This window comes from Protopterus annectens, chromosome 3.part1, assembly GCF_019279795.1.
Source record: "Protopterus annectens isolate FY-2018-M chromosome 3.part1, PAN1.0, whole genome shotgun sequence".
Lineage (NCBI taxonomy): Eukaryota > Metazoa > Chordata > Ceratodontiformes > Protopteridae > Protopterus > Protopterus annectens.
The window spans coordinates 50,338,519-50,366,403 of record NC_056732.1 but is presented as its reverse complement, the minus strand read 5'-3'; the positions used below and the strand labels follow the sequence as shown (position 1 = coordinate 50,366,403).

Sequence of the window (27,885 nt, the reverse complement as noted above, 5' to 3'; positions counted from 1 at the left end):
GTTAGAATAGATTTTGTTAATCATAGTGTGTTCGTACCTGTATCCTTGTTTTTTCCTCAGAAGCTCATAGTCATTTAGAGAGTTCCCCTCCCCCCTTCTCTTTTTTCTTAAGGTTTCCGTTTAAGTTACAGGATTACCTTATATCTAAAAGGTATCCGTTTAAGTTATTTCTTCCCTTCTCTTTAAAAAAAAAAAAAAAAAAAAAGTTTAAGTTAGTTAGTTTTGCTATAGTTCAGTATAGTTTTTGTAGTGTAGTGCTTCTGGTAACTGTAAGGTATTTTACTGTAGCTTGTTACCTTAACCTTTTTGTGTGTGTGTGTTTTTCCTTGGATTTTTCTTTTGTTAGGATGTCCAAGGATCCTAAGCCGTCCGGATTCAAGAAGTGTGACTCATTCTGTCAGAAGATGTCTCTGACAGATCGTCACACTTCTTGTGTTTATTGTCTGGGCACCGTGCACCTGCAGGACTCTTGTTCGATTTGCCATGCGTTCAGTCCAAGAGTCCTGCAGGAGTGCAAAAACATATTGATCTTGAGGGGTCTACTTAAACCCCAAGATTCACCTGTGAAGGCTCAGCCCGTGAAATCTTCTAGGCCACCTAAACCTTCGGCTGCCAGTTCGGAGCCGTCGTTGGGTGAAGCCATGCCATCCATCTCAGCTCTGGCTGGAACCGATGTTCCTCCCTCCCAGTTAACTCCGACAAGTTCTTTGGAGCCGTCTGAGAGTCGAAAAAGGTCAAGGTCCCCTTCTTTGGAGTCTATACATTCGGCTCCGAAATCGCCTCTGCTCCAGTCAGAGCGTAGTCATCGCTCATCACACTCTTCTCGGTCCTCAAGACTTTCGGACCATGACTTGGAAAGAGTGCTCAGTAGGCTGCTAAAATCGCAGGCCTTAGCCAAAATGTTGTCCAGCCCCCCTCATCAGGCATCGGCTCCGTCCACAACTATAGAAATTCCTCCTCCGACTCATCCTTTGAGCTCAGAGCCGGAGTTAGTTGGGGTTCAAGTCGTGGAACCGTTGGCTCCGATACCTTCTCCTTCGGTTCCATTGTCAGCTCCAATCCCTTCTATGGTACCAACACTGGAGAGATCTGGGCGCCGGGACTCCCTGGTTGGCTCCGAGGGGGCGAGTGGCATTGGACCCTTGTCCAACCCCGCTCTCCCTCTCGGTGCTTCGGCGCAGGTGAGTTCGGCTCCCACATCTGCCTCAGAGCCGTCTCCCTTGGTGCGGGGAGGGCTTCTGGTTTCTTCAGAGCCTGAGCCTTCTCTTTGTCTGGGCAGGAACGCCTTTGAGGTGATGAGGAGTGTACTGACCCCAGAGTCAGTCCCACGATCGACCCCATCGGCTCCTCCCCCTAGGGTGCCTGCGTCAGCCACTGCCCCTCTTCCAGACCCTAAGCATGGGGATCCAGCGCTGCAGAACACCCCTTTGGGTGTATCCTCCTCTTCCGAGGCCTCCCCTGACCATTCAGAGGAGCCACCTCGCAAGAGGAAATGCAAGAGGAAGCATGTTGACTCCCCCGAGTCTGTCACGTCAGATACCGACTTAGAGGAGTCGGAAGGGTCCCCAAGATCCCCCTCTGAAGATGTCTCCTTCTCAGACATCCTTGAGATGCTTAGGCAGAGGGGGAACTGGACTGCCCTAAGTCCTTCTGAGGATGAGTTGGTATTCCTGGACGCGTTTGGATCCTGACCTTCCACCTCCTGGGTGTCTCCGCCTTTCGACCCACTGATGTCTCTGGTGGCTCGGAAGGCGTGGACGGCTGCAGATACAGTGGAACCGACCCCTAGAAGACCGACTAAATTCATTACTGCACCGCAGGACAAACATTTGTTGACCAAAGGTATCGCCGTTGATGGTGTGGTGGTAGCGGTGGCCGCAAAGAAGGAGTTGGCTGAAACTTCTTCATCTGTCCACCCCCTAACAAGGAGTCCAGGATGATGGACAGATATGGGAAGCGGATGTTCTCTTCAGCGACCTTTTCTATGCAGTCCCTGAATTACCTGTGCCACTTTAACCCGCCTTCAGAGGGATCCCCTGAAAGAACTTGGAGATACCCTCCAAGATCCATCAGCTGAGGGGGCCCAGGCTAAGGCAGCCTCCCAGCTGGTGACTCTTAACTCAGTGGTAAACTCCTCCATGAGGCTTATTTCTTATGCAGCCGATGGAGCGAGTAGAGCTGCAGGCACAGGTGTGGCCCTAAGGAGGCACGCTTGGATGCGGCTATGTAACTTTGCGGAACCCTTCAGAGCGTCTTTCACCAACACCCCTTTTGATGGTTCCTCTCTCTTTGGATCACAGGTGAAGGATACCCTTACCAGGTGTGAGCAGGAAGGCAAGACTCTCTCTGCCATAGGAGTCTGTTTTTCCACTCCTTCCAGACCATATCCCAAGGGTCAGAAGAGTGGAAAGATGTGGTTCCGGAAGTCCCAGGGAGCCTTGCCGGACACGTGGTGAGTTTCCCTCCAGGGGCAGAGGAGAGAACAACAACAGAGACGCCGCCCTCGTGGCAGAGGGGGTCCGCAAAACCAGGACAGCAGAGAATCTGTCTCTCTGACAAGCCCTTCCAGCATCCCTGAAGGGTCGCCCGGCTGTCCACCTCTGGAGGCAGTCGGGGGAAGATTATCGCTGTACCCAAGAGCCTGGCAAGAAATAACACAAGACAAATGGGTACAGTCCGTTATATCCAGAGGCTACAGAATTCCCTTTGTTCATGCTCCTTTATTGTCAAACAAGTCCCTTCCAGACGTTCCACCCAATCTAAGGGATCAAGCAGTTCAGGAAGTTTCAAAACTACTAAAAAAAAGGGCCATCCAGCAAGTCCCAGCAGACCAGCAAGGATCCAGAATTTACTCAAGGTTCTTTTTGGTACCAAAAAAGACAGGGGACTGGAGACCCATTTTGGATCTCAGCAGACTAAACAGGTCTGTACAAAGAACGAAGTTTCAGATGGTCACGCTTCAGTCCATTTTGCCCTTCCTGGGTCAGGACAATAGGATGTGCTCCATAGATCTTCAGGATGCGTACTACCATATCAAAATCGACAGGCGCTCCAGAAGATTCCTGCGCTTCCGGCTGGGAGCCAGCCACTATCAGTTCAGAGCTCTGCCCTTTGGTCTCACCACAGCCCCCAGGGTGTTCACCAAATGTATGGCAGTAGTTACCGCTCACCTGAGACGGCAAGGATTCCAGGTGTTTCCGTATCTAGACGACTGGCTCCTCACTGCTACCACCAGGCATCACCCTCTGCAAGCCAGAGACTATACTATCCAGACGTGCTCCAGTCTAGGTATTACTATAAATTTCGAAAAATCTGCTTTGTCACCTTGTCAGTCTATCATCTTTATAGGCGCAAACTTAAATACAAAGGACAGCTCAGCCAGCCTTCCACCAGACATTCAGCGGCATGTCCAAGTCTTGTTACAATGCAAGAAAATTCAAGCCAGATTTGCCCTTCAAACCCTGTGTCTCATGGCAGCAGCAATCATACTCGTCCCGCTGACACGTTTTCACATGAGGATCCTCCAATGGCTTCTTTTTACCCAATGGTCCTTCCAGCAGCTTCCCATGTCTCACATGATTATCATCACAGAAACATGCAAAAAGCACCTTGCATTGCGGATGGTCTCCTCATCAGTTCCCCTAGGCAGACCATTTGTACTTCCCCCTCCAGTTGCTACGGTGTCCACGGATGCCTCCCTGATCGGGTGGGGGGGGGCATTATCAGGGCAGAACAGTCCAGGGTACCTGGCAACCTCAAGAGTACCATCTGCACATAAACGTCTTGGAGATGAGGGCTGTGCTTTTAGTGTTGCAAGCTCTTCAGGACTCTCTTCCTACCGGGACAATTGCAATTCAAATGGACAATATGTCAGTCGTATGGTACATCAACAAGCAGGGCGGAACCAGGTCCTACCCCCTATGTCGAGAAGCACTCAGACTCTGGCAGTGGGCGATCTCTTCCCAATGGTTTCTTACCGCAACGCACATCCCTGGGAAATCCAACATCATAGCAGACAGGCTGAGCAGAGCTATTCTCATGCCTCACGTGTGGTCTCTGAATCATGTAGTAGCGGACCAAATCTTCCGCAAATGGGGAAAACCTTGCTGCGACCTCTTTGCTACCCACTTCAACAGCAAATGCAGCAACTTCTTCTCTCTCCCACCACATCCAGAGCATTCCCCCAGAGACACTCTAGTCCACGACTGGCCTCAGGGACTTCTGTACACATTACCTCCCTTTCCCCTAATTCCCAAGCTGATTCAGAAAGCTACCATATTGGGTTGCAAAATGAATCCTCATTGCTCCGTACTGGCCTCGACAAATATGGTTTCCGTTCCTTCATCATCATCTTGTCGAGCAGCCTTGGACTCTGGACCCAGCTCCAGACCTCCTGATCCATCAGTCGGGTGGGCTGCATCATTCCCTACAATCTCTCAACCTCACAGCTTGGTTGCTCCACTTCCAACCCTAGCCAGGCTTCCTGATATCTCCCAATCGGTGCGTGAAATCATTTTATCATCGCACAAGTCTACCACTAGAAAAACTTACGCTAGTAAGTGGAAATGTTTTTCTTCCTGGGCAGAGGCCAAGAATATAGACCCCTTTTCAGCCCCTGTTCACCACATCCTGGAATTTCTTGTGGAGCTCTTTCATTCTGGGTCTGCTTCCTCTACAATTAGAGTGCAGTTAGCCGCAATTTCAGATTTTCACATTGGCCTTTCAGAAAGTAGCATAATGTCTCATAAGGTTTGTAAGGCCTTCCTCAAAGGAACCACTCTGCTCGGGCCCCCAATTAGGGATCCTCCACCTCCGTGGGATCTGAATTTGATTCTATCCTCTCTAATTTTGCCACCCTTCGAACCTGCAGCTTCCTATCCATTGAAGTTATTATCTTGGAAAACACTTTTTCTGGTAGCAATTACTTCAGCGAGAAGAGTTTCCGAACTGCAGGCTCTTTGTATCCGTCCCCCGTACCTAGTGTTCCACAAAGACAGGGTTGCTCTTAGGACTAACTCTTCCTTCCTTCCTAAGGTCTCTTCTGAGAATAATTTGAACCAGTCCATTGACCTTCCTGTATTTTTTTGCTAACCATTCCAACAGGGCAGAATATAAATTACATCAATTAGATGTTGACAGGCAACTGCGCTTTTATTTGCATAGGACTAAGGACTTCAGAAAATCTGATCAGCTTTTCCTCTCTTATGCAGAGGGCAAACAAGGCCTACCAGTATCAAAAGTAACTTTATCTAGATGGCTGACTTCTACCATAACCCTTATTTATCAGCTGAGGAAGAAAGAATTGCCTGTTAAACCTAAGGGCCACTCCACCAGAACATTAGCCACTTCTGTTGCGTTTCAAGCCAGGTTGCCCATGGAATCTATCTGTGCAGCGGCCACTTGGGCAAATCCTCATACTTTCATCTCCCATTATAAACTGGACATGTTTTCCAGGAGCAGAGCTGATTTTGGTTCCACTGTTCTGAAGAGTCTGTTCCATTGAGCCACCCAGGATATTAGGAGCTAGGGACGCTGTCCCAACCAGCAAGAATGAAGGCGAGATAGACAACTTAACATAAAGAAGTTATGTACCTACCATAATGTTCCATGTTAGTTGTCTCCTCTCGCCTTCTTTCTTGCGTCCCACCCTCCATCCCCCTATCCTACTAGACCGAGAAGAGTTTCTCTATGGATCTTCAGTGGCTGAGTCTTCTCTGACTATCCCACTCTACCTAGTAGTCTCTATAGTTGGGCTTAGGTATGATAGGATAGGATACCTTCATTACTCTGGCTGATGTTAGTCTCTCCAAACGAGATCTGGGTTTCTAGCGCCAGGCATCATGGAATATGGGGAGACCTCAAGCCAGTATGTAGCTCTTGAGCTTTAGAAGATGGCCGAGTCGGAGCCGAAGATCAACTCCGAACCCAACCAGCAAGAAAGAAGGCGAGAGGAGACAACTAACATGGTACGTTATGGTAGGTACATAACTTCTTTTTTCTCATGATCTATCTGGGCTTCCACTCAAACATTGCAAATTCCTCCTTGACTCTCTCTCACAAGCTTGTGTTTTTGGGCTGCCTTCTAGATGCTGTACTCTTCGGCACAAGAGAATGTGGATTTTTATCTGGAATCTTTCCAAAGCTTCTATAATAAGTCTTAGACTTCTGCAAGAGAATTTATTAGGATTCTGGATTCATGGATTCCATGATTCTCTTAGCCAGGTTGTATGTGAGAAAAATGCAGTGGTGTAAAAAACATTGTTCCAGCATTTACAACACCTGAAGCATCAAATTCCAGTTTTGGGATTTCTAAAAATGGAGCTGCATTTGTAGAGACAATAAATTCAACTGAACCCAGGTCTGCCTTTCTCTTCTCAGACCCAAAGCATCTCTCACCACAGACGCTTCAGATTCTGCTTGGGAAACACTTTCTATGGGGATAAAGGTACAAGGCCTGTGGAGTCATTCAGACAGACCAAAGCACATAAATGTCAAAGAGATGTTAGCTATGATCCATGCCATAACATCTCTTCATTATCTGTGGTCCCTGGGAATTCTACAGGTGATTTGGGACAACACCACAGTGATGTGGTATATAAACAAACAAGGGGGCATTATGTCTTACCCTTTATGCAGACTGGCTATGGTGGCTTGGACAAAAACTCTTCAGCATGGTTTAACCCTCCAAGCATCTTCCATCAGAGCAAAACACAGTGGCAGACAAGCTGTGCAAGACCAAGACAGACCCTCTTGAATGAAAATTGAGTGAAGGGGTCTTTCAGGAACTAATCCACTTGTGGGGAGCACCTCACATAGATCTGTTTGTTTCCTTTCAAAACAGACAACTAAAACAAATTTTGCACCAGAACTACTTGCAGGCAGGCCTGGAAAACAAATGCATTCTCATTGCTGTGGTCGGGGATGTTCCTTTATACAATTCCACCCTTTCCACTGATTTCCAGGGTAATTCAAAAGATTCATAAGGACTGCCCAGAAATCAGTGTGGTGACGCACTTTTGGCCCAGGCAGCATTGATTATCCCTTCTTATGGAAATGGACAAGGACAGCTTCCTCATAGACTGGACCTACTGACACAAGACAATACGAGTTTAATACAGCCCATTCTCAAAGAACTACAACTAGATGCCTGGATGATTCCGTTTTTCACTTTTTAGGTGCCTGTTTCATGAGTATGTGCAGCAGTTACTAAATGAGCCAAGAAAGCTTATATTGGCAAGTGAAAAGATTTTCTAGTTGGTACCCAACCAATAACCAGGGCCCTATCAGGGATTATGTACCACTGGTTCTTAAATATTTGTGTGAACTACTTTCCTCTGGCCTTTCTTATTCCTCTGTTAAGATTCATCTTACAGCCATTACATCACGTCTTCTCATGGATCCTCCCCTTTCATCTATGTTTTTTTTTAAACAAGAAACATCTTTATTGAATTATCCCTTATGACATAGGCAATCATACATTTGCATAAATAAAAACAAACCATACTGACATATTTTCAGTTGCAAACCTTTTACATCGCATATAATTTTCTATACAGTCATTGTTCATCAAAAGCTGACTGAATTCCTGCCATCATTTAAACCTCATCCCTTCGTCAAAGCATTCTGTATGTACTGTTCCCACAATTCCTATTTTTTCTATGTAATTTGCTCCTACCCTTTTCCAAAGATCCACTTTCAATCTTTTATCTCAGTTACTATATTCACTACTTCTAGTTTGCCTGGTTTAGACTTTGATTTACATTTTCTAGAAATTGCTTTTTTGGCAGCCACCAGAATTAAATTCATCAAGACCTTACTTTGTCTAAGCAATTCTGATTCTGTATCACAACTCAAAACATTTTCTTATTTACACCAATTTGCTCACCCAGTATTTCAGACAGAGTAGTCTGCAGGGAATTTTTGAAGTCTGGCAATGCATTACATTCCCAAAAATATGGCTCCAGTTAACTCTTTCTTCCCCCTCACATCTCCAACATTTGTATTCTACAAGAGGAAAAATTCTTTGATGTCTGCTTGGCGGTGCAAAAATACCTCTGCAGCCACTTCCAAGCAAAAATCCTAAATCTTCTTGACTTTTTTACATATTTGGGAGTCATATTTGTATCCTTCCATTGTTTCTTTGTGAATTGCTTATACAGTCTCTCTTCCCAACCCTTTCTAACCTCCTCTGATTGATTCCTATAGTTATCATATAATATTTTATACGCCCTACTAATTATCCCTTTTTAAACAGCAGCTTCTGTTCTAGATTTTACTAAAAATTCTACCAGTGCTAGACTCAGTTAGGATCCGCCTAGTCTTTTCTTTATGTCTATACTCCAATATCAAACCTTGAGAGAAAAGGCAATCTCTATCATGCATTCCAAATGTATTCTTGGCCTCATCCCATTCTGTTACCTTTCTCCAATTATTTGCTCACAGTACCTTGTTCCTTTGCCAATTTTCTCCATTAAATTCCAGACCCTCTTGCCTATTCTCTGTACCTCAAATTGCAGTTATCCTTATCTGCAGAATCTCCTTTCTCCATTCCCATGTTGACTTAGTTCTTAGAATACTTTCTGCTTCTTTATGAAAATAATATTCTGTATGGTTATTGTTATTGTCCTTAAGGAACTACATCCAAAATCCCAGTCTCTCCTTATTTCTTGAGCTTCCCCCCATTTCATCGTCATCATCTCTTTGCAAACTGAATGATAACTTTCTGCTTGTGCTATGTGTAGGAGCTTTAACTATGTAGCTCTAAAATACCCCTTCAATTTGTACTCCCAAACCACCTTGTTCTGTTTAAAGGATCAATTTATCCAATTTAAGTCTTGTCTTCTTCCCCTCCCAGATAAAATCCTTCAACTCTTAATTGCCATCCACAACTACTTCTCTAGTTGACCTGCTTATAAGACTAAAGGGACTAAACATTTTCACTGCTTGTATCTTGCTCTCCATATCTATAAAACAGAGTTTCCGGTTTCTCAGTTTTATATTATCTTTTGTTTAGTCTCTTCCCACATAACCTTAGCTACCATAACATAATCCTTTTTAACCCATATCCCAAGTACTTTATTTTATCATGTCATCATAAATATGGGCATTGCTGAACCAATTCATGTGTGGGTACATAGTTTACATCTATAGCCTTTGTTTTATCTTCATAGGTTCATAGATCAGATTAGATTAGATTATGTTCGGTTAATAGACTAGTACTAGGCTAACTGCCCTTGTTGGTCATTTTAGTCCAAGTCAATTATTGCATGTGAAAATCAAACCCTGCACCTTGTGTATGTAAGATAAACTCCTTAACCATTATGCCAACCTCATGTACTGGACAGGTTAATTTTTGTATCCCAAAAAGGCCTGAAAGTGTCTCAGAATGTTCCACAACACTGAAATATCCTTTTTATGGTTTTATCAGATACAAAATAATATCATCTGCAAGTAAAGCCAACTTTTCTAGATTACCATACCAATTATATGCTTGAATTTCTGAGTCCCTTATTTTCTTTGCCAGTGGTTCTAAATATAATGCAAATAACAAAGGGGAAAGAGAACACCCCTACCTCATTCCTTTATTTAAACAAAACTTAATATATGAACTCCTCACTTTAATTTTTGCCTCCGATCCCTCATATATTCTCCCAATTAACCTTATTATTGTGTCAGGGAATGTAAATGCTTCCATTCCCCTGCTCATAAAATCCCATCTTACTCTGTCGAATGCTATCTCTGTATCAGGACCCTTCAACAACAATGGAATTTTCTTGCATTTTGCTTCCCTGTGGATCATCATTATTCTATTAATATTGTTAAATATTTGCCTCCTCTCCACAAAACTATATTGATCCATATCTATCAATTTTGGCATCACCTTTGCCATTCTTTTAGCCTTTATAGACATACACACTTTACAATCATGATTTAGAGTCAAATATGAAGATTTATCTTTATCAGCTTTAGATATTACAGCTTGCTTCTCTTCCTTTTGAAATACTGTTAAATAAAACCTTCAGGATCTTTATCACTTTATTACCTCCTGGCTTCCAACATTCCACAGGAATACAATCTAGTTCTAGAAACTTTCCTGTAGATTGGTTATACATCACCATTTTTCCTCATCTCCTCCTATCGTGTTATTTATTGAGCTTCATCTCCCTCTAATCTTGGCATATTAATTCTTTCATAAACATTTCCATTTTTACTTTTTCTCAATTTCCACATTCCTCTGCTTTATACAGTCTTTCATAAAATTTCCAAAATATTTCTAGTATCTCTGTAGGATCTTTTGTTGTTTTCCTTGTTATAGGCTCCCTAAGCTTAGCAACAACCCTTTCTACCTTCTGTTGTGCTAAAAGCTTGTGTGCTCTGTAGTTATCAAAAATGCTTTACTATTGAATGAATGAAACTGCATCGGTAGACCGGTCACAATGTCGACCAGAAATGCAGAATCTGTACCATCAAAAATGCAGTCAAATCAAAACTGAATACATCTACACCCGTAGTTTGATGTATTCAGCATAGCAAGAGATGATGTCAGTCACCCATGCTATGTAGCTTAACATACCATGACATTCCACAGTCAACGGTACTTGTATTTTACTATTTCAGGGGGGCAAGCCCCCTTGCACCCCCTATGTGGTCATGTTTTATAAAATAACTGTCAGGAATAAACTTTGTTTTACTTACAGTTAACTCTCTCTCCTCTTCCCCTCTAAGGGTGCTTCCAGACATTATTGACATGAAGTAGGGCATATGCTTTAGAGTAGCCTAAAAGTTTAACAAAGTCAAAAAAGGTCCAATGTTTCCATTTTTTTCTTGTTCACAAATATAATTAATGCTTTGTGATCTCACATTAATTCTTCAGTTTCGGAGTTGCTGGTTTTCTTCCTGTTGCTCTCCATCTAACAAAACCAATCTCTGGTTCATTTCCAATATATATGCCTGATTCATCTTGTCAAATCCTGTGGTTTTTGTTTCTATCTCTCAGTCATTTCCCTTTGGAACATTGGAAGTGGTTTCACTGGTATAGTCTCTCTATGAGCTTTGTTATTAGAAGAATAAGCAAAATCCCCTTCTGTTTGATCACTTTTTGTTGGACAAACTTTTGTATATTCTCCTTAGCATGTTCTGCATCATAAAATGACTTTGACCCTCCAGGAAAATATTCTGAATATAGCTGGATAGAGCAGCTTGAATCTCACGCCTGCTTTTTGACATTAACTGATTGCTGTAATAAATGTACTTCTGTTCTGCTTGGTGTAGAGTGAGTAATCAATCATTTCCCACAAGCGCTCTGTCTCCAACTTTTAATACTTTGTCCTTCTGCCGTTTTGTCAGAATCAACCCTTTCTGCTAGATAGGATTGCATCTTTGCAAGTAAAGGTTTGGGTTCCTTTCTCGTGACCAGGTTTGGCGCATACACACGATGTGCTCTTTCAATTAACTCCTGCTGTGGAATACCAGCCCAGTTTCTTATTTGTGCCTTCATAAAACTAATGCTAGTTTCTCTGATACAGCAGAAAATTTCAGGTTTTCCCTATGTGCTCTGTCCTCTAATTCTACCATTTTTTGAAACGTCTCTTCTTGAGCAATCCCATACTCAGCCAGATATTTCTTCATTTCAACCTGTAATTTTTGCAGTTTTATCAGCTCATCTGAATATCTGTTTAAAGCTTCTTCCATTTTCCAGCCTTTTATTTGAGATGGTCTATTCTTCAGAGTTTATTTTTTATTTTATTCAGCAGTTGAGCACACATGGCTTTTTTTAATCTCTAGATTACTGGAAGTAGTGTCTTACACCAAAGTTGGAGCTTGAGCAGCTTTTTGCTGAACAGCTACAGGATTCTTCAAAGCCAGTGTTTTCTTCCACCTTTTGTGGTTGATTTTCTTTCAGGTTCTCTAAATTTCTTCTTTGCTGGCATCCAAGCAGTACGCTTACTAGCCAGTTACTGAAATTGACCCCAAAAGATAAATTCACTGGCTCTATTTTCTGAGTTTCTGTTTTCACACTGGGAGAGATGATATTGCTCATTATGAAGCTATCTTGGAAGTCTAGTTGGTGGTGGTTCTTGATCCCTTGCAGCTGGGATGGTGAGACCTTGCTCTTCTACTCCCATTGTTATTTTTACTTCTCCAGTCCACCTGTCTGATCTGGTGAGTTTGCCATGAGATCCCCCTACTGGATCTGAAAACCTGGGTGTCTTCACATCTGAGAATTTCTTTGACCCACTCGATTCTGACCATTTTGGATCTGGAAGGGTCCAAGAGATCTGTGTTGGAGGCTGCAGATTTGGAGTGAACTATCAGGCATTTTGGGCCTTCCCTGACTGTCAAGACCTCAGCCCTCTACAGCTGTGCTTCAGCCTCCATATTGGATCCTATCAGGGCTGCATCCCGGGGGGAGGGCTTCAGACCTGAGGAGGTCCTCCTCGTGACCTGTTTCACCTTCGGTATTTGAGGTATTGAGAAGATCCTTTCCCACTCAAGAGGAGAGGTGGCCCATACCTTCTTGAATCCAGGACAAACCACTGTGGTTTCCAGTTCATCAGAACCTCGTCATCCATCCATCCACTAAAAAGGAAAACTTCATTGAGAGTACCTGTATCCCTCCCCCCACCAAAAAAAAAAAAAAAAGAGTCTAATGCTTTGGACAGACTTGGAAAGCATGTTCATGCATCTATAACTTTTGCTTTGCGAGCACTGAATGACAATGTTTGTTTGACCAGGCAGAGCAGCTGTCTAAATCCTAACAGGTGTCACAACAGTGGAGTCCTATAGTGTGCTAGAATCATAGCTGGCCACTGTGCTTTCTGCTACCACTGTGTGCATGCATCTTTTGTTCAGTGCAGTGGATGGCATGGCCAAAGCAGCCAGTGTCTGCTTACTGTTTGCCACCATGCCTGATTGCATTTGTGTGATTTCACGGAAAGCTTCAAGACATCCTTCTTGAACACCCCCTTTGATAGGTCTACTTTATTCAGACCTGGAGTCAAGGATACCCTAAGAAGGAGTGAACAAGATGACAAAATCTTGCCTGCCATTACAATCCATTTCACCACACCTCAGAGGTCTTATTCACAAAACCAGAAAGGGTGGAGGATGTTTTTGTTTCCAAAAGTCCAAAGTTTTGCGCAGGACACTTCTGCTGATAGGACCCCCCCCCCCCCGGGAGAAAATGGAATTTGAATGGACATCACCCAAGAGGTATCAGCGGACCACAGAACTAGGGGTTTCAAGGTCCTTTCACCAACATGCCTTTCCAGCAATCCTGAAAGTTTGTCCAACTGTCCTTCGCTGAAGGCAATCAGAGGCACTTAACTGTCTACCCCCAAGTCTGGAAGGCCATCACCCCAAATTCTTGGGTGTTGAGAGAAATACTCAGAGGCTATTACATTCCCTTAATGTCCCTTCCAAACTTAAACCAAAGTCTCTTCCAGACATTCCATCCTAACACAGAAGGTTAGCAGCACAGGAAATATTAATGCTACTAAAAAGCATTCAAGATGCCCCACCAAATCAGCAAGAATCCATAGTGTACTCAGGCTTTTTTTAGTGCCAGAAAGAACAGGGACTGAAGTCCAATCTTGGACCTGAGACAGTTGAATCAGTTTGTCAAACAGATGTCATCCTTGATGGTCACTGTACCATTCATGCTGCCTGTCTGAGGAAGGAAAACTGAATGTGCTCGGTGGATGTATAAGATGCCTACTATCACAGTATGGTAGCCAGACAATCTAGCAGTCATTTGATCTCACAAATAGCTTCCTGGGTGTTCACCAAATGCATGGCAACTGTAGCAATTTGACTTGCGTTGCAAGGATTCCGAGTGTTCCTATACTTAAGATGACTGGCTCATCATGGCCACCACCAGGGGTTCACTAGTTCATGCCAGAAACAGCTTACTCCATTTGTGCTGTTCTTTAGGAATTACAGTAAATTTTAAAAAGTCAAAGTGGAATCTGTTCAAACCACAGTGTACATAGCTTACCATCTAGACGCCACAGTTCATGTAGCTAGGCTTCTTTTGTCCAGACTGTCATCTCTGTGTCTTCAGGTTTCACAAGTCTTACACTATCAGAATCATCAAGCATATCTAATTCTCCATCTGTTGGGGTCCATGGCAGCTGTTATCATTCTAGTCCCACATGCAAGGTTTTGTACGAGAGTACTGTAATGGACTCTATCCGTCCAGTAGTCCATGATGCATTAACCAATGCAACAGCCCCTGAGGCTTACAAATATCTGCAGACAGTACATCACATGGAGGCTGATTTCTCTGTCGACCTCCTTGTAACGCCCATTTATGTTTCCCCCATCAAGGACCATGGTAACTGTGGATGCCTCTCCTCTGGGGTAAGATGGCATTTTGAAGGAAGGATGGTCCAAGGTACCTTGTCCCAGACCAACCTTCACATCAATGTTCTGGAGGCAGTCCTTCTTGTGTTGCAGACCTTTCAGGCTTGACTCGCCACAGTTTTGACTAAGATACAGAAGGACAATGTCTGTGATCTGATACTTCAACAAACAAAGCAGAAACCAGTTATACCCATTGTGTCAAGAAGTTATGAGGGTGTGGCAGTGGGTAATGTCTTCGCAATGCTTTCTCATTGCAACACAAGTCACAGGCAAGTCCAATATCTCAGTGGACAAGCTGAGCAAGTCTATTCTTCTGTCACACGAGTGGTCCCTCAGTCTGTGGTGTCCAAGATCCTCAGATGCTGGGATCAGCCCTGCTGTGATCTTTTCACAACCCTGATCAATACCAAGTGCAGCACCTTCTTTGTCCTGATATGTCAGGAGGGACAGTTCCAGAGGGACAAATCTTGTGCATTCTTGGCCTCCAGGACTCTTAATACATTTACCTTAACTCTTGATATTCTCAAGTTTCTTCAGAAAGTGGCCTGATTCCCATTGCCCCTTTTTGGCCTCAACAGGTTTGGTTCCTTTTTCTTTGGCTTCATAGTGTACCTACTCTGGGTTCTCTATCCCTTTCCAGATCTGATATCTTACCTCTCTGCCAGACCTCATCCAGCCATCCAATTCCTTAATCTGACTGCTCGGCTTCTCCACTTCCAGTGATGGCCAGAAATCCCAGGCTGTCTTTTAGAGTTGTGCAGATTTGCACCACTTCCCAGAAACCCCTCCACTAGGAAGACCTATAAAAGTAAGTGGAAAAGATTTACCAGATAGGATAGTTGTAAGGGTCTAGACCCCATCACTGCATCTTTGCCTGCCATATTGGATTTCCTCTCGGGTCTCTTGTTTGCAAATAGCTGCCATATCTAATTTTAGTTTGGGAGAACAGCATGCTTCCATTACTTCCTTGTGGCTTTAATAAACGTTCTTTTACATCCATAGTTGAGGGACTCCTTGCCTCCTTGGGATATCACAATCTCATTACAAAGTTCTACCAAGGCACCATCTGATCCTGCAGCTTCAGCAGATCTAAAATTTCTGTCTTGGAAAACAGTGTGTCTGGTGTCAATTATGTCAGCCATAAGGAGTTACAGGCTTCATCATGTTAACCTCCATATTTAATTTTTCATAAAGATAGAATTTCCCCCAGGACTATCCAAGCCTTCATTCCCAAAGTATTTTCAGAGAATAACTCAAACCAGACTATACATCTACCTGTCTTTCCATTTTTTTTTTCAAATAAAGCTAAATATCTGCTTCATTCTTCATTTTTATTTGCACCATACAAAGGACTTTAGGTGAAGTGATCAGTTGTTTGGCTCCTTTTCTAACACAACATTAATCACAAGACACACAGCTCTCCTAAACAGTGTGCCACTCAACCAAAGTCCCTAAGGAAAAACAGCATGCCCAGCACACCTGTCATAGGTGACTCAATAGTGAGGCACACTGATGTTCCACTCACTAGGTTGAGTAAGAAGAAAGTAGCAGTCAGCTGCTTGTCAAGATCTGCCACATAATGCACACACTCAGGTCCCTCAACAACAGGTACAAATATGACTCTGTCATTGTACATGTGGGTGTGAATGACCTGAGACATACCTCCCTGGACTACATGAAGAGAGACCTGGAGGAGCTCCCGGATTATGTAGCCCAGGCGAGTATGACCCTAGCCCTGAGCAGCATCCTACCATCACCCAGAATGATACCACACTACAAGCAGAAAATGATTGATGTCAACAATTGGCTAAGTTTCTGGTGTCATTCTAAGGGAATCCAGTATCTGTCTGCCTGGGATGACATGACTGACAGACCTCGATGCTTTGCTAGAGATGGCCTGCGTCTGTCACCCCTGGGCTTTCAGATACTGGCCAAGGCTCTTGCCACTCCTATAGTGCCTTTTTTAGGCAGTGTTCCAAAGACCAAATTACCACTGTTAACAGCTAAAAAACAAGTGCAGTCTGAGGGTCATGCTGCTCAATGCTAGAAGTCTAAATCTCAAAATGCACTCGCTAGAAGCAGACCTTAAAATGGAGTACAACATTTGTGCTGTAACAGAGACCTGGTTCAAGGCAGCAGAAAGCACCCCTGCACTACCAGGCTATAACTCATTCCACACCTTTCGGCCTCAGAACTTGGACCGAAGCTCCAAAGGCGGTGGTGTTTCCATATTCATAAAGGATGCACACACCTCCAGACTGGTAGCCCAGCACAACGCATCAAAGATATTTCAGGTGCAGCTAACATTGGGTAAGATACCAATTCAGGTTGTAGCCTGTTATAGGTCCCCAACCATATCCCAAGAATCACAGTCCACGTTCCTAAGCACCCTGGAGAATATTAGGGTCCAACCTAACACTCTCATACTGGGCGACTTCAACTACCCCTCCATTAACTGGGAAAACTACTCATGTACCAATACACTTGCCCAACTTTTCCTGGAATTCATTAATTGCAATGCACTGGACCAACTGTTCTGATCCCCACTAGAGGCAGCAACATCCTTGACCTGGTCATTACTACCACGGACGACCGTTGCTCTACACTAACAGTCAACTCCTCCCTGGTTAGATCGACCACAAACTGATCACCTTGGAAATCCACAATCCCTCCCACCCATGAATTACCACATCAATGGTAGTCCACTGAACACAGAAGGCGTTATAAGAGATCTGGGAACACAGGTTGACAGTAACCTCTCTTTTGACCGCCACATTGCCGCTGCGGTCAGAAAGTCCTTCTCTGTGACACATCTCATTACTAAGGGTTTTGCATCCAGGAAGAAAGAGGTCATTGTCTCCATCTACTCTTCCCTCATTTGGCCAGTCATCAAGTACAGTGCCCCATTTGCCATGTACCTCACTAGACACCTGCAACAACTGGAGAGGCAGCAAAAGTACCTCACAAAGAGGATCCTACGTCTTAAACACTTGGTTCTATATGGACAGACTCAAAAAGCTCCAACTATTCTCTGTCTCATATCGCCTACTTAGAGGCGATCTCTGCTTGACTTACAAAGCCATGTCTGACCCAGCTCTGTTAGAAATGCTGCATCTAAAGAAATCCCAATCCCTCCACATTACACGCTCCAGAGACCACAACCTCATTACCACAATCAACAGAACGTGCTGGGGGACAGGTTCATAACCCAGAGACTGCCCATGCTATGGAATAGACTTCCTAACATGTCAAACAGAGCACCTCACTGGCCGTCTTCAAGAGGAATCTTGATGAGTGGATGGGAAGTAGAAAATTCACCCCGGGAATCACTCCAGTGGCTCTACTTGACAGAGGCACTGGAAACTAAGGTCAGGTGGCACAATGCCAGGGTAATCCTATGGGCTAGGCCTGTAAAGGCTGCAGGGCCATTAGCCTAGTACACACCTATGAACCTATAAACTAGGTTCAGATGTGTCTAAGGATACCCTGTACAGGTGACTGTCTGTCTGTATTATCTTTGTTTACAGGGTTAAGGGACTGCTATCTAAAACTCAGGCACATTCTGCTGGAGTAGTTGCAGGCTCTTCAGCATTTTAACCACATTCCCATTAATGATATTTGCGAAGCAGCTGCTTGGTTTACATTTCATGTTTGTCTCTCATTACAAGCTCATTCTGCAATCCAGGTCCTGAGTTTCCTTTGGTTTTACCATTCTCTGGAATATCCTTCCATAGTGCCTTCCGGAATTATTCTTGCTGGGAACTCTGTCCAAACTTTTGAGGTGAATGGAAAAGACAAGATCGGATACAAAAGTTTGTACTTACCATAACGATATATCTGTGTTGTCATCTTCTGTCCTTCTAAACATTTCCACTTGCCGTTCCCCATCCATATTGCACTGTTTTATGACTCCTATGGACCGCACTGCACCTTCCTGGAGCCTTGCTTTGATTGCACGCCTTTCAGATTGCTCTTTATGGTTACATTACAGATCTGTACAAATCCGATATAACCTATCTGTTGAGACAGATGAAAGGAGACTACACAGATATACCATTATGGTAAGTACATAATTGTTGTTTAACAAACATACTGGACTCAGAAAAAATGGAGTGGCCCAACAAATCTAAGAAAGGCTGGCATGAGTGTGATAGGATAGGAAATTTGGCAACATTCGTGGTGGCTTTGGCCTAAGATACATGTTTGGTGGAATAAGTAATTTTTTTAAATAAACAACCTGCTTTGACAAACGTCTTTAGTAGCAGAATCTTACGACTTGGATATTGTGAAAAATTATCAGGGAAACAGAAGATAACATAACCAAGACTGTAGCCTCAGGTAATGTGGTTAAAAAAATTATTCTTGCGCATTGGAGTCGAGTTATTTCTCAAGACCACAAGTTTCCGATAGATAAATGGCATTATTTTTAATTACTATGTAAAATCTGAGACGTTGAAATTTCTGATGAAGATGTAAGGTAAATTTTTACAACAGTATTTTTTGGAAATTTTTTTTTTCTCCCAGATGATGAGGTAAGGCAGGAGGGAAAGGTTGGGAATAGCTAATTTACTTTATGAAATAAGTTTGATTGTCACAGAAAATAAACTTTATAAAAATGGAAAAATAATTTAAAAAGTGGCCTACCTGCGTTTCCCCCTCATCTTAATTGCTATTTAACAAAAGGTGGAAGATCACTATTTCTTGGTGGTGTGTGAGTTGTGGGAGTAAGCTTTGTCTAGTAAATGCAAGAGTAAGTTACAGAGAAGAAAAATACCAAATCCAAATACACATGTGATGTCTTTATCAGCAGAGAGCTCATTAAAATATTTAGCGAATAAGGGAACACAGTATGCATTTTATTAAGTCCACAGTTGAACAAAACATTTTCTGGGTTTTAAGTTGAGAAGTCTCTGTTGTTTAAAATTTTAATCACAGTTTGATATTAATAGTTTTACTTTCTTATAGGAATTTCTGTTCCAGAGAAGAGTACTGCACAAAGAAGTTGTCAACTTGGCACAAAATTTGAGAAGGCAGATTCACAGCGACATCTCTCAATGTCAGAATTAATGCAGTGGAAGCATTTTTCTGGAACATTTCCCGATTTTCCTAATACTTTCCTTCAGCAAGCAAGAGAAAATATAAGCTTTATCTTTTCCAACTCTACAAACCATCTAGATGTTTCTGTTCATCAGCAAAACACATAGGACTGCATTCAGAAAAGAGATTCCCTCATCTTGTTTTTATTGATTAGGCATGCCTATCTTTTAGCTTCTCCCATGACATTTGACTTGCTTCTTACTGTCTGTGCTGCAGTATGGCTGCCAGCAGCACACATTCTTGTTACTGCATGCAGCCTTGGACCAAACTTAATAAAATAATGAAAATAAAAATAAAATGTAGTTTTTGATAAACTCAGTAAACTCCTTTTTTGTGTATGTAGCAAGTAGAACATTAGTACAACCACTTGCGTAATGCAGTGACGTTAAACCGTCAGGTCAAGGTTTAATTAAAAGTCCCAGCCACTGAAGAGTCATTCATGGAGGAGTGACATTTTACCAGCTTGCCTATCCTGGGCGAGGGATCCTGATACAGCAGTAACACATTATGGAGGGCAGAGGCTCCAGCCCAACTGCAGATTAGAGAATTTCCCTGGGCAGCCGTCTACATATGAAAGTTCCAGATTGACATCAATGCTTGTGGACGTAGGTAGGTGCTGTTGGTTAAGTCATAATATATATATTTATTTATTTTATTTTACATTTGTTAACCGGGATGGTCCGACTGGACGAGGTCCATTTTCAGAGGAGGTCCGGGGAGAAAAGCTCTGCTTAATTAATTAGAGACAGCAGGTATTTATACATCAGTTATGACCAAAAACCAAAAAGTGATGCCAGTGAATAAGTACCAATAAACAAAAGAAAACACTGGGAGCCCCAAGGAAGGAACGTGTCCAAAAAATGTGAAGAAATCCAAGTGGAATAACGTTTCGAAATTTAATGAATCCACAAAACCACATACACATAAACGCTTTCAATGAATCAACTGCGTTTTCGTAGTAACTTCATCAGACAAAACAAAGCCAGCAAAAAACAGTTTAAATAAATAATTCAAACAGAATTTCTAGTTGTCCATTGGTTCATTCATTAATTGGAAAATTGATTAACAAGTAAAAACATTTTTGTGGGACTTGTTCCCAGTGTTGTTATTTGTACAATGGATCAAAGTTGGAATTGACTAGTAGAAATAGAATGTTGCAAAGCAACTGTTTTGCCAATTGTCACACTCATGGACTAGTGTACATTGCTTTATGTAAATCGTGTTGTTCCTTTTATGTCGGCAAGACTGAAAGGAAACTGAAAGCACGTATTTACGAACACTACTATGAAATTAGTAAACAAAACCATAAAAATGCATTATATCATCATAAATTAATTTGTCATGAGGCTACATATACTTTTTTTGTTTTAGAAGTAGTTGATAAGGACATCAGGGGGGGTATGTGGGAGACTCGGTTGGAATACCGAGAGCTCTTTTGGCAAATTACCTTGGATGCAACAACCCCCCCTGGATTAAATGATGCTATTTCCATTAAACCAGTGTTAAAATTAAGGCAAGCTAAGTTGTAAACCATTTGACAAAAGAAAAAAATTTTTGATTTTAATATAGTAAAGGTTTACAAGTTAAAAACATATACAGGTTTATGTATTGTATTTTACTTTATTTCATTCTATTTTATATATTATATATATACATACACATTACATTTTATATATATACATGTATTCATTTTTTAAAATATATCTTTTTAAAAATATATATTCTTTTAAAAAATGTTTTTACTTGTTAATCAATTTTCCAATTAATGAATGAACCAATGGACAACTAGAAATTCTGTTTGAATTATTTATTTAAACTGTTTTTTACTGGCTTTGTTTTATCTGATGAAGTTGCTACGAAAACGCAGTTGATTCATTGAAAGCGTTTATGTGTATGTGGTTTTGTGGATTCATTAAATTTCGAAACGTTATTCCACTTGGATTTCTTCACATTTTTTGGACATGTTCCTTCCTTGGGGCTCCCAGCGTTTTCTTTTGTTTATACATCAGTTATGAACCAGTTAGTGAGACAGTGAAACAGTGACATAATAGATCAGAGTACAAGGACATTCTTTTAACATATTTTCAAAACAAACTGTACAAGTAGACAGTAGATTAATAGTTCAATAAATTAAGACAAGAGATTAATTTACTGTTTCTTTCTTACATTAACATACAACTAATATTTGCTATGTCCATGTTTCATGGTTTTAGGATGATGAGAAAGAAAGGTTTATGTGTCTTTATGTAACACATGGACATAACCAGGAATTAATAAGATGAGACTTAAGGGAGTGTTTGAATTGTTTTGTGTTTGGTGCTGAAATAACTGAGTGAGGGAGGTTATTCCAATACTTTGCTATACAATGAGAAAACAGAGCTTTACCTGCTGTGTTATTAGCTGAAGAGATGGAGAGGAGTGATTTATTGGCAGAGCGGAGTGACCTGTTTGGTATGTAGTTATTTATTAGTTCTTTAAGGGCTGGAGTTCTGTCAGGATATTGTTGGATATTATAGGCTATAACTAGTTGGTGGTAGGTTAGTAGCTGTGGAAGTTCAAACCACTGAAGTTGCCTGAGAGGCATACAATTGTGAGTTCTAAAGGGGGAATCTTTAGCAAATTTAGCAATGTTGTTATAACATGACTCTAGTTTGCTGAGATCAGATTTTCTGACATAGGTGAGAATTGGTGCTCCATACATAAGTGTGGAGAGAAGATTTGCTTGAGCTAAGGTGACCCTAGCTTGATCTGACAAAGTATTTTTGTATGTAAAGGGACCCCATTTTTTATGTACATTTTTGATAGTTTGGGAGATGTGGATGTCAAAGTATAAGTTATCAATTTCAACGCCCAGCAGCTTGGTGTGAAGAGAAGGGAAGATGACAGTCCCATTAGTAGCAAGGATAGAGAAGGAGAGTTGGGTGGCTTTGGATTTGTTTGGGGTGAATAGAAGTAGTTTTGTTTTGTTAGGATTTAGTATAAGTTGAATATTTGTGATCCACTTCTCCACTGTGCTAAAAGATTTTTGGGCAATATGTTGAAGGGCAGTAAGGGTTGGGGCAGAGGTGATCAATGTGGAGTTGTCTGCGTACTGTATGAGTGAGGCCTGTAGATAGAGGTATGTGGGTTATTAGTAAAGATAGAAAAGAGGAGATGGCCCAGTATGGAGCCTTGAGGTACACCAATTGATGTTGGGAGTAAGGATGATAGGACTCCTTGCCACTGGACAGCCTGTTGACGGTCTGTTAGATAGTTTTTAAACGATGCAACAGTGTTAGGAGCAAAGGATAGAGAGATAAGAGTATCTATTAGAATGGAGTGGGAAACCATATTGAATGCCTTAGAGAGGTCCAGAAATATGGTGAATACAAACATGTTATTATTTCTGTGTTGGTTAACTAGGTTCATGAAAGATAGGAGGGCAGAGGTTGTGCTGTGGTGTGGACGAAAACCATGTTGTGTAGAGGAGAAGGTCTCGTTTGAGTTAAGGAAATGCATCATCTGTGAATGTATGTATTTTTCAAGTATTTTTAATAAGAGAGACAGAATCACTATGGGGTTGTAGTTAGAGAACTCATAGGAATTTCCACATTTGTGGAGGGGAATAATGTAAGAGACTTTCCAGAGTTGAGGGACATGGGATTATTGAATGGAGCAGATGATTAAGACAGACAGGGTAGGACAGAGTGTCACCAGCCATTTTTAGGAAATGAGCAGGTATGCCATTGGCTGCAAGAGAGGTGGGCTTTAGTTTTAAGAGGTATTTTTTTATTGTGGAGGTTGAGACAGGTGAGAAGGAAAAGGAGGAAGTTATGTTGTTAGGTTTTGGTATACATGGGAAGGTATTTTGTGAAAGTTGGGTTGATAGTAATATAATGGATTCAGTAAAGTGGTGATTAAAATGGGAGGCTATTTCACTATTTGATTTTGTAGTGGTGGAGGAGGGCACTGGTGTGAAGGTTTTGCCTGGTTTTAATAGGGTATTTATAGCATGCCAAAATTTTGAGGGATTATTGGAGTGTTTATTTTGCATATCTAAGAAGTATTTTTTTTTATTGTGCTTTGTATTTTTACTTGGTTTCTAAGGTATTGATAGTTTTGTTTAGCTAGGGGATTGTTATCTTTTTTCCAAGCTTTCCATGCCTTGCCTGTGGTTTTCATTAGGTCTCTAGTGGACTTGGTGAATCATGGTTTTTCTTGGTTCTTATTTTCCTTACTGGAGCAATAGAGTTGAGGATGTTAATCAGAGTATTGTTAAAATACTAAACTGCATGGTCAAAATCAAGGCTACAAAGTGGTTCCCAATTACTTTTTTTAACAAAGTGTTGAGTTGTAGTGGATTGCGAGAGGTAGAGGGAGGGTTGGGGAGGGTGGCGTAATGGTTAAGGTGTTTGCCTTACAAACACGAGGTACAGGGTTTGAATCTCACAAGGGATAATTGGCTAGGCTTAAAATGGCTCGCAAGGGCAGTTAGCTTAGTACTAACCTATTAACCTATTGACATTACTATCATTTCGGACTTGTCTGTAGACTGTAGGTTTTGGAGTATTGGTCCGTTTCCTTAGGAGAAAGGTAGGAAGATGATCGTTAAGTCTGTCTGGTAGATTATCTACTTGATAATTATTTGCAGGGAAGTTAACTAATGTCCAATCCAGTATTGATTCTTTATGGGATTTTTTTGTCAAACTTAGTAGGTTCTTGAATGAGTTGGGTGAAGCCATACAAGTTTATGTGGTTAGTGGGGGTTTTTTTTTGAGTTACAGGATTGCCAGTCCATGTTTAGATCTGGTAGTATAATAGTCTCCTGTGGGAGATTGTCTTTAGACCATTGTAGAATATTCTCAATTGTTTGAGAGTTGTTGCCTGGAGGGATATATGCGCATAAAATAATGATACTCTCTTTGTTATTTATGAGTAACACAGAACCAATGGTCTCAGCATTATTAAATTTTGGTAGTGGTGTTAATAGAGGTTGGAGAGAGAGAGAATTTTTGTAAACAATTGCAATGCCCCTGCCTTTTTTTCCTGTTCTGTCTAGACATAGGATATTATAACCTGGAGGGAGGATCTCTTCATTTTGTGTGTTAGGTTTTAGCCAGGTTTCTGTTATAGTAAGAATGTCAGGGGAGTAGTGGGTTATGAGTGCATGTAAATGAGGAAGTTTGTTAGATATACTACGTGAGTTAAGGTTTATGATGAGGAGATCACCAGGGAGTTTGTTTGGGGGTATAATGTTGTTTGGACCTGGGTTTGGATGGATGTCACCAGAGGTAAGGAGGTATTTCTTAAAAAAAAAGTTGAACCTTGATAGTTAGTTGAATGTATGTGGAGTTTACATGATGTTTTTCTGTTGTTAGATAGTGGGATGTACTTGGTTTGTAAAAATAGTATAGTGTTGTTGCTAAATAATGATGGGGTGATAAGGAAAGTTGTGTATGTAGGGGTAGGTGTGAAGGTAAGTGTAGTATAATAGGTGCTATGTGGCAGGGGTGTGTATGTGTGCAAGGATGTAATATGGGTTAGGGTTGAGAGGGCCAGTAGGAGAGATGAAAATAAGGTTAGCATAGTTTGTTTATGTTTGTAAGTAGATGCAAGGGGTGTTATTGTGTAGTAGAGAAATTGTAGGGGGTGTTATGGGACGTTGTTGATTGGTTGTGGGAAGTGGTCAGGTGACTTAGGGTTAGAATAAATTTAGAGGTAGTGAGGGCAGGGTAGGGAAGTGGAGTGAGCCGAGCATAGCGGGACCCAGCCACCATGAGACTTACAGAGAGATATCCTACAGAGGCAATCAGTGAGCTCTAAACTGGGGAGAACAGTTAAAAACCGGCCAGGAGTGGGGTAAGTTCTTAATGACTGCTTCCCTTTAGCTAATTCAAGAAAGAGCTTACAAACAAAATGTTGCCAATGGGGGAGGTTACTCCACTACTACTAGTGCTGTGGGCACCTGGGTAGACCACTTTGCTACTAGATATTCTTAAATTACAACAATGTAGAAGAAATATTAACCTTGCTGCTGTCTTTGGTATTAACAGTTTATGTTGTTATATGGTGTTGACTGCAGGGAGGTAGATGGCAGTTCACATAATACCCTTTATTCCCAAGCCTCTTGTGGGGTGGGTTCAGTTAGGTGGATAGGGCAGGTGTATAAATTTCTTAGTCTTTAGGAAATCCATGTTGATGAAACTCCATTTCTCCTTCTCCTCCTCCTTTCGTCTTTTCCCAGTTAGGGCTCCCCACAGTGGAACAACGGCCCGCAGAACGAGTGGCAGTGCAGTTTTACAGTGTCGAATTGCCAGACCGGCACCCAACCTTCCACTGAAGGCACACACACATGCATGCACTCACTCCTATGGTCAATTTAGAGTGCCCAATCCACCTACAGCATGTCTTTGGGATGTGGGGGGAAACCGGAGCACCTGGAGGAAACGCACGCAACCGCAGGGAGGACATGCAGACTAATAAAAAAGAACTGAACTGCTCCTGGATTATGGCTCCCCTCAGCTCAGCTGTGATTACAGATCATAATGTACCTATGGACAGACATCAGGGGAACAATGGCTCCCCTCAGCTGTGATTCCAGCTGGTTATGTACCTATGGGTCGACACCAGGTGAACAATGGATCCCCTCAGCTCAGCTCTGATTACAGCTGGTAATGTACCTATGGCCAGACACCAGGGAAACAGCAAAGTTATTTTGAGCAAGGAAAGGTATTGTTAGTGGAGTACGAAGAGGTTAAAAAAGTATGGCCACAATATTCTTACTGTTATCTGCATTTTTGGTAATACTGCCTTTAAGAGGCTGACATTCCCTTAATCCTTACTATATGTTTGGCATTTCCCTTTTCAAGCACTATCAATAACATTCAGGTGACTTAAAGGAAACTGTTTCATTAGAAAGCTGTTCTGCTGCCTATGTCATAATTATAAAAACAAAATAGTATGGCTGGTAAGTTATAAAAGGTTACATGTGTCTGTGGTTAACATGTTTTCTGAATTCATCTTCTGCATGTTATTATGTTAGGGCCTAACACTTTGTAAACGGGGATCACTCCGCTCGGACTTTAAGGGTACTTTGTAGCAGGTTACTGTTGACATTTCCTTTTCTTTTATTCTTGACATTATTCTTGAAATATTTACAGTAACGCACTCCTCAGTTTGCCTGTTTCCTTCTAATACCCATCATATTGTCGTTGCACTGGAGCAGAAAGGTGACTCAGCCTTTGTGCGCTCCATTTTTTTTTCTGGCGGTCACGCAGTGATGCAAAGTGATGTCCTTGGACACTGACCAACAAGGTAGATTTCAGAAGGGTTGCTCATTAATACTGTAGGTCATAATTGCACAGAATGTCGATGGTAACTACAAAATTAAACTATTTTATTACTTTTTTAAATGGATATATTGAGAATTTGTTTGCTGCAAAACTGCATACTGTAGCAAAATGGAACTGAGAAAACTTTTCAGTGTTAAAGTTAAATGCAGTCTATATCTAAAACTTATTTACTGTTGAACTGTTTTTTTCCTTTATTTTAAGAAATTGTTGACATCAGTGGTACCTGCAAGTGTTGGCTGAAGATGAACGCTCCTCTGGCACATTTCTGACAGCATTTCCATTCTAGAGTGTCTATCACATTACATAGGCTATAAAAGTATATGACATCTTATATGAATGAATAAAAAATTTGCATTTCAAAGATTATAGTTTATCTGTTTTATATAACATAACAAAACACAAACACTTCAGCTACCATAATGGTTAAAGTCTTTGCCTCCCATACTCATACCACAAGGTTTTATCCTGACCTCAGGCCAGTGCTTGGAGTTCTCATGCTCTCTGTTTCTCTGTGGGAGTGTTTCCACTTTAGTCTCATCCAGAAGTGGAGTTCTGGGTATCAGCACAGACTCTAGGTGGTGCCTATCAGGGGAGGAGTTGTAAAGAGCAACTGCTTTAGGCACGGACTATGATGATCTTTTAGATAGGAGAACACAGATCACAGACTGCATGTCATGTGAGGGCTATAGCCACTCAACAGTCTACAAATTAGCTCTAGGTGATTTGGTCACATTCACGAATGTCACCAAAATGGGCATGTGTATTTGCCAGTAAGTGGGTTGAGGACCCAGCCTACTCCAACCTACACAAGGGAATCATGCTAATGGTGGGAGGGGTGTATGTTACCCTTTTGGCCAGTGTGTGCCCGTCAAAGCCTAACAGACTTGGGTCACTAAGCCACTGGCCAGCTGTTGTCCAGATGAAATACCTGAGGATAGCCCTGTTAAGCAAAAGCTGGGCATAAAACTAGTTAACCTGCTGAACATGAACTAAGAATTACTACACTCGGTATAGGTTCACTGACAGGACACAGCTTGAAAGTGGATTACATGATGCTAAGGAGGATCCTGGACATCTTGTGTATCCAGAAGAC

General features: G+C 41.9%; 1 protein-coding gene and 1 long non-coding RNA gene across 5 annotated transcripts in view; both read left to right on the top strand.

Moving 5' to 3' along the window:
* Positions 1-19,734, top strand: part of RAD54B (RAD54 homolog B) — a 1,676,581-nt gene extending 1,656,847 nt beyond the window's left edge. For all 4 annotated transcript variants that reach the window (XM_044066559.1, XM_044066560.1, XM_044066556.1 and 1 more), the window contains exon 15: positions 19,330-19,734. In XM_044066559.1, coding sequence (XP_043922494.1) covers positions 19,330-19,568 — 239 coding nt within the window. In that variant the 3' untranslated portion in view covers positions 19,569-19,734. The remainder of the gene's footprint in view (positions 1-19,329) is intronic.
* A 25-nt stretch (positions 19,735-19,759) lies between these two features.
* On the top strand, positions 19,760-27,153 carry LOC122797991. Its single transcript, XR_006364201.1, has 2 exons — positions 19,760-20,070; positions 26,994-27,153. It is a non-coding gene; the product is annotated as an uncharacterized LOC122797991 (long non-coding RNA).
* Positions 27,154-27,885: the final 732 nt, after the last annotated feature.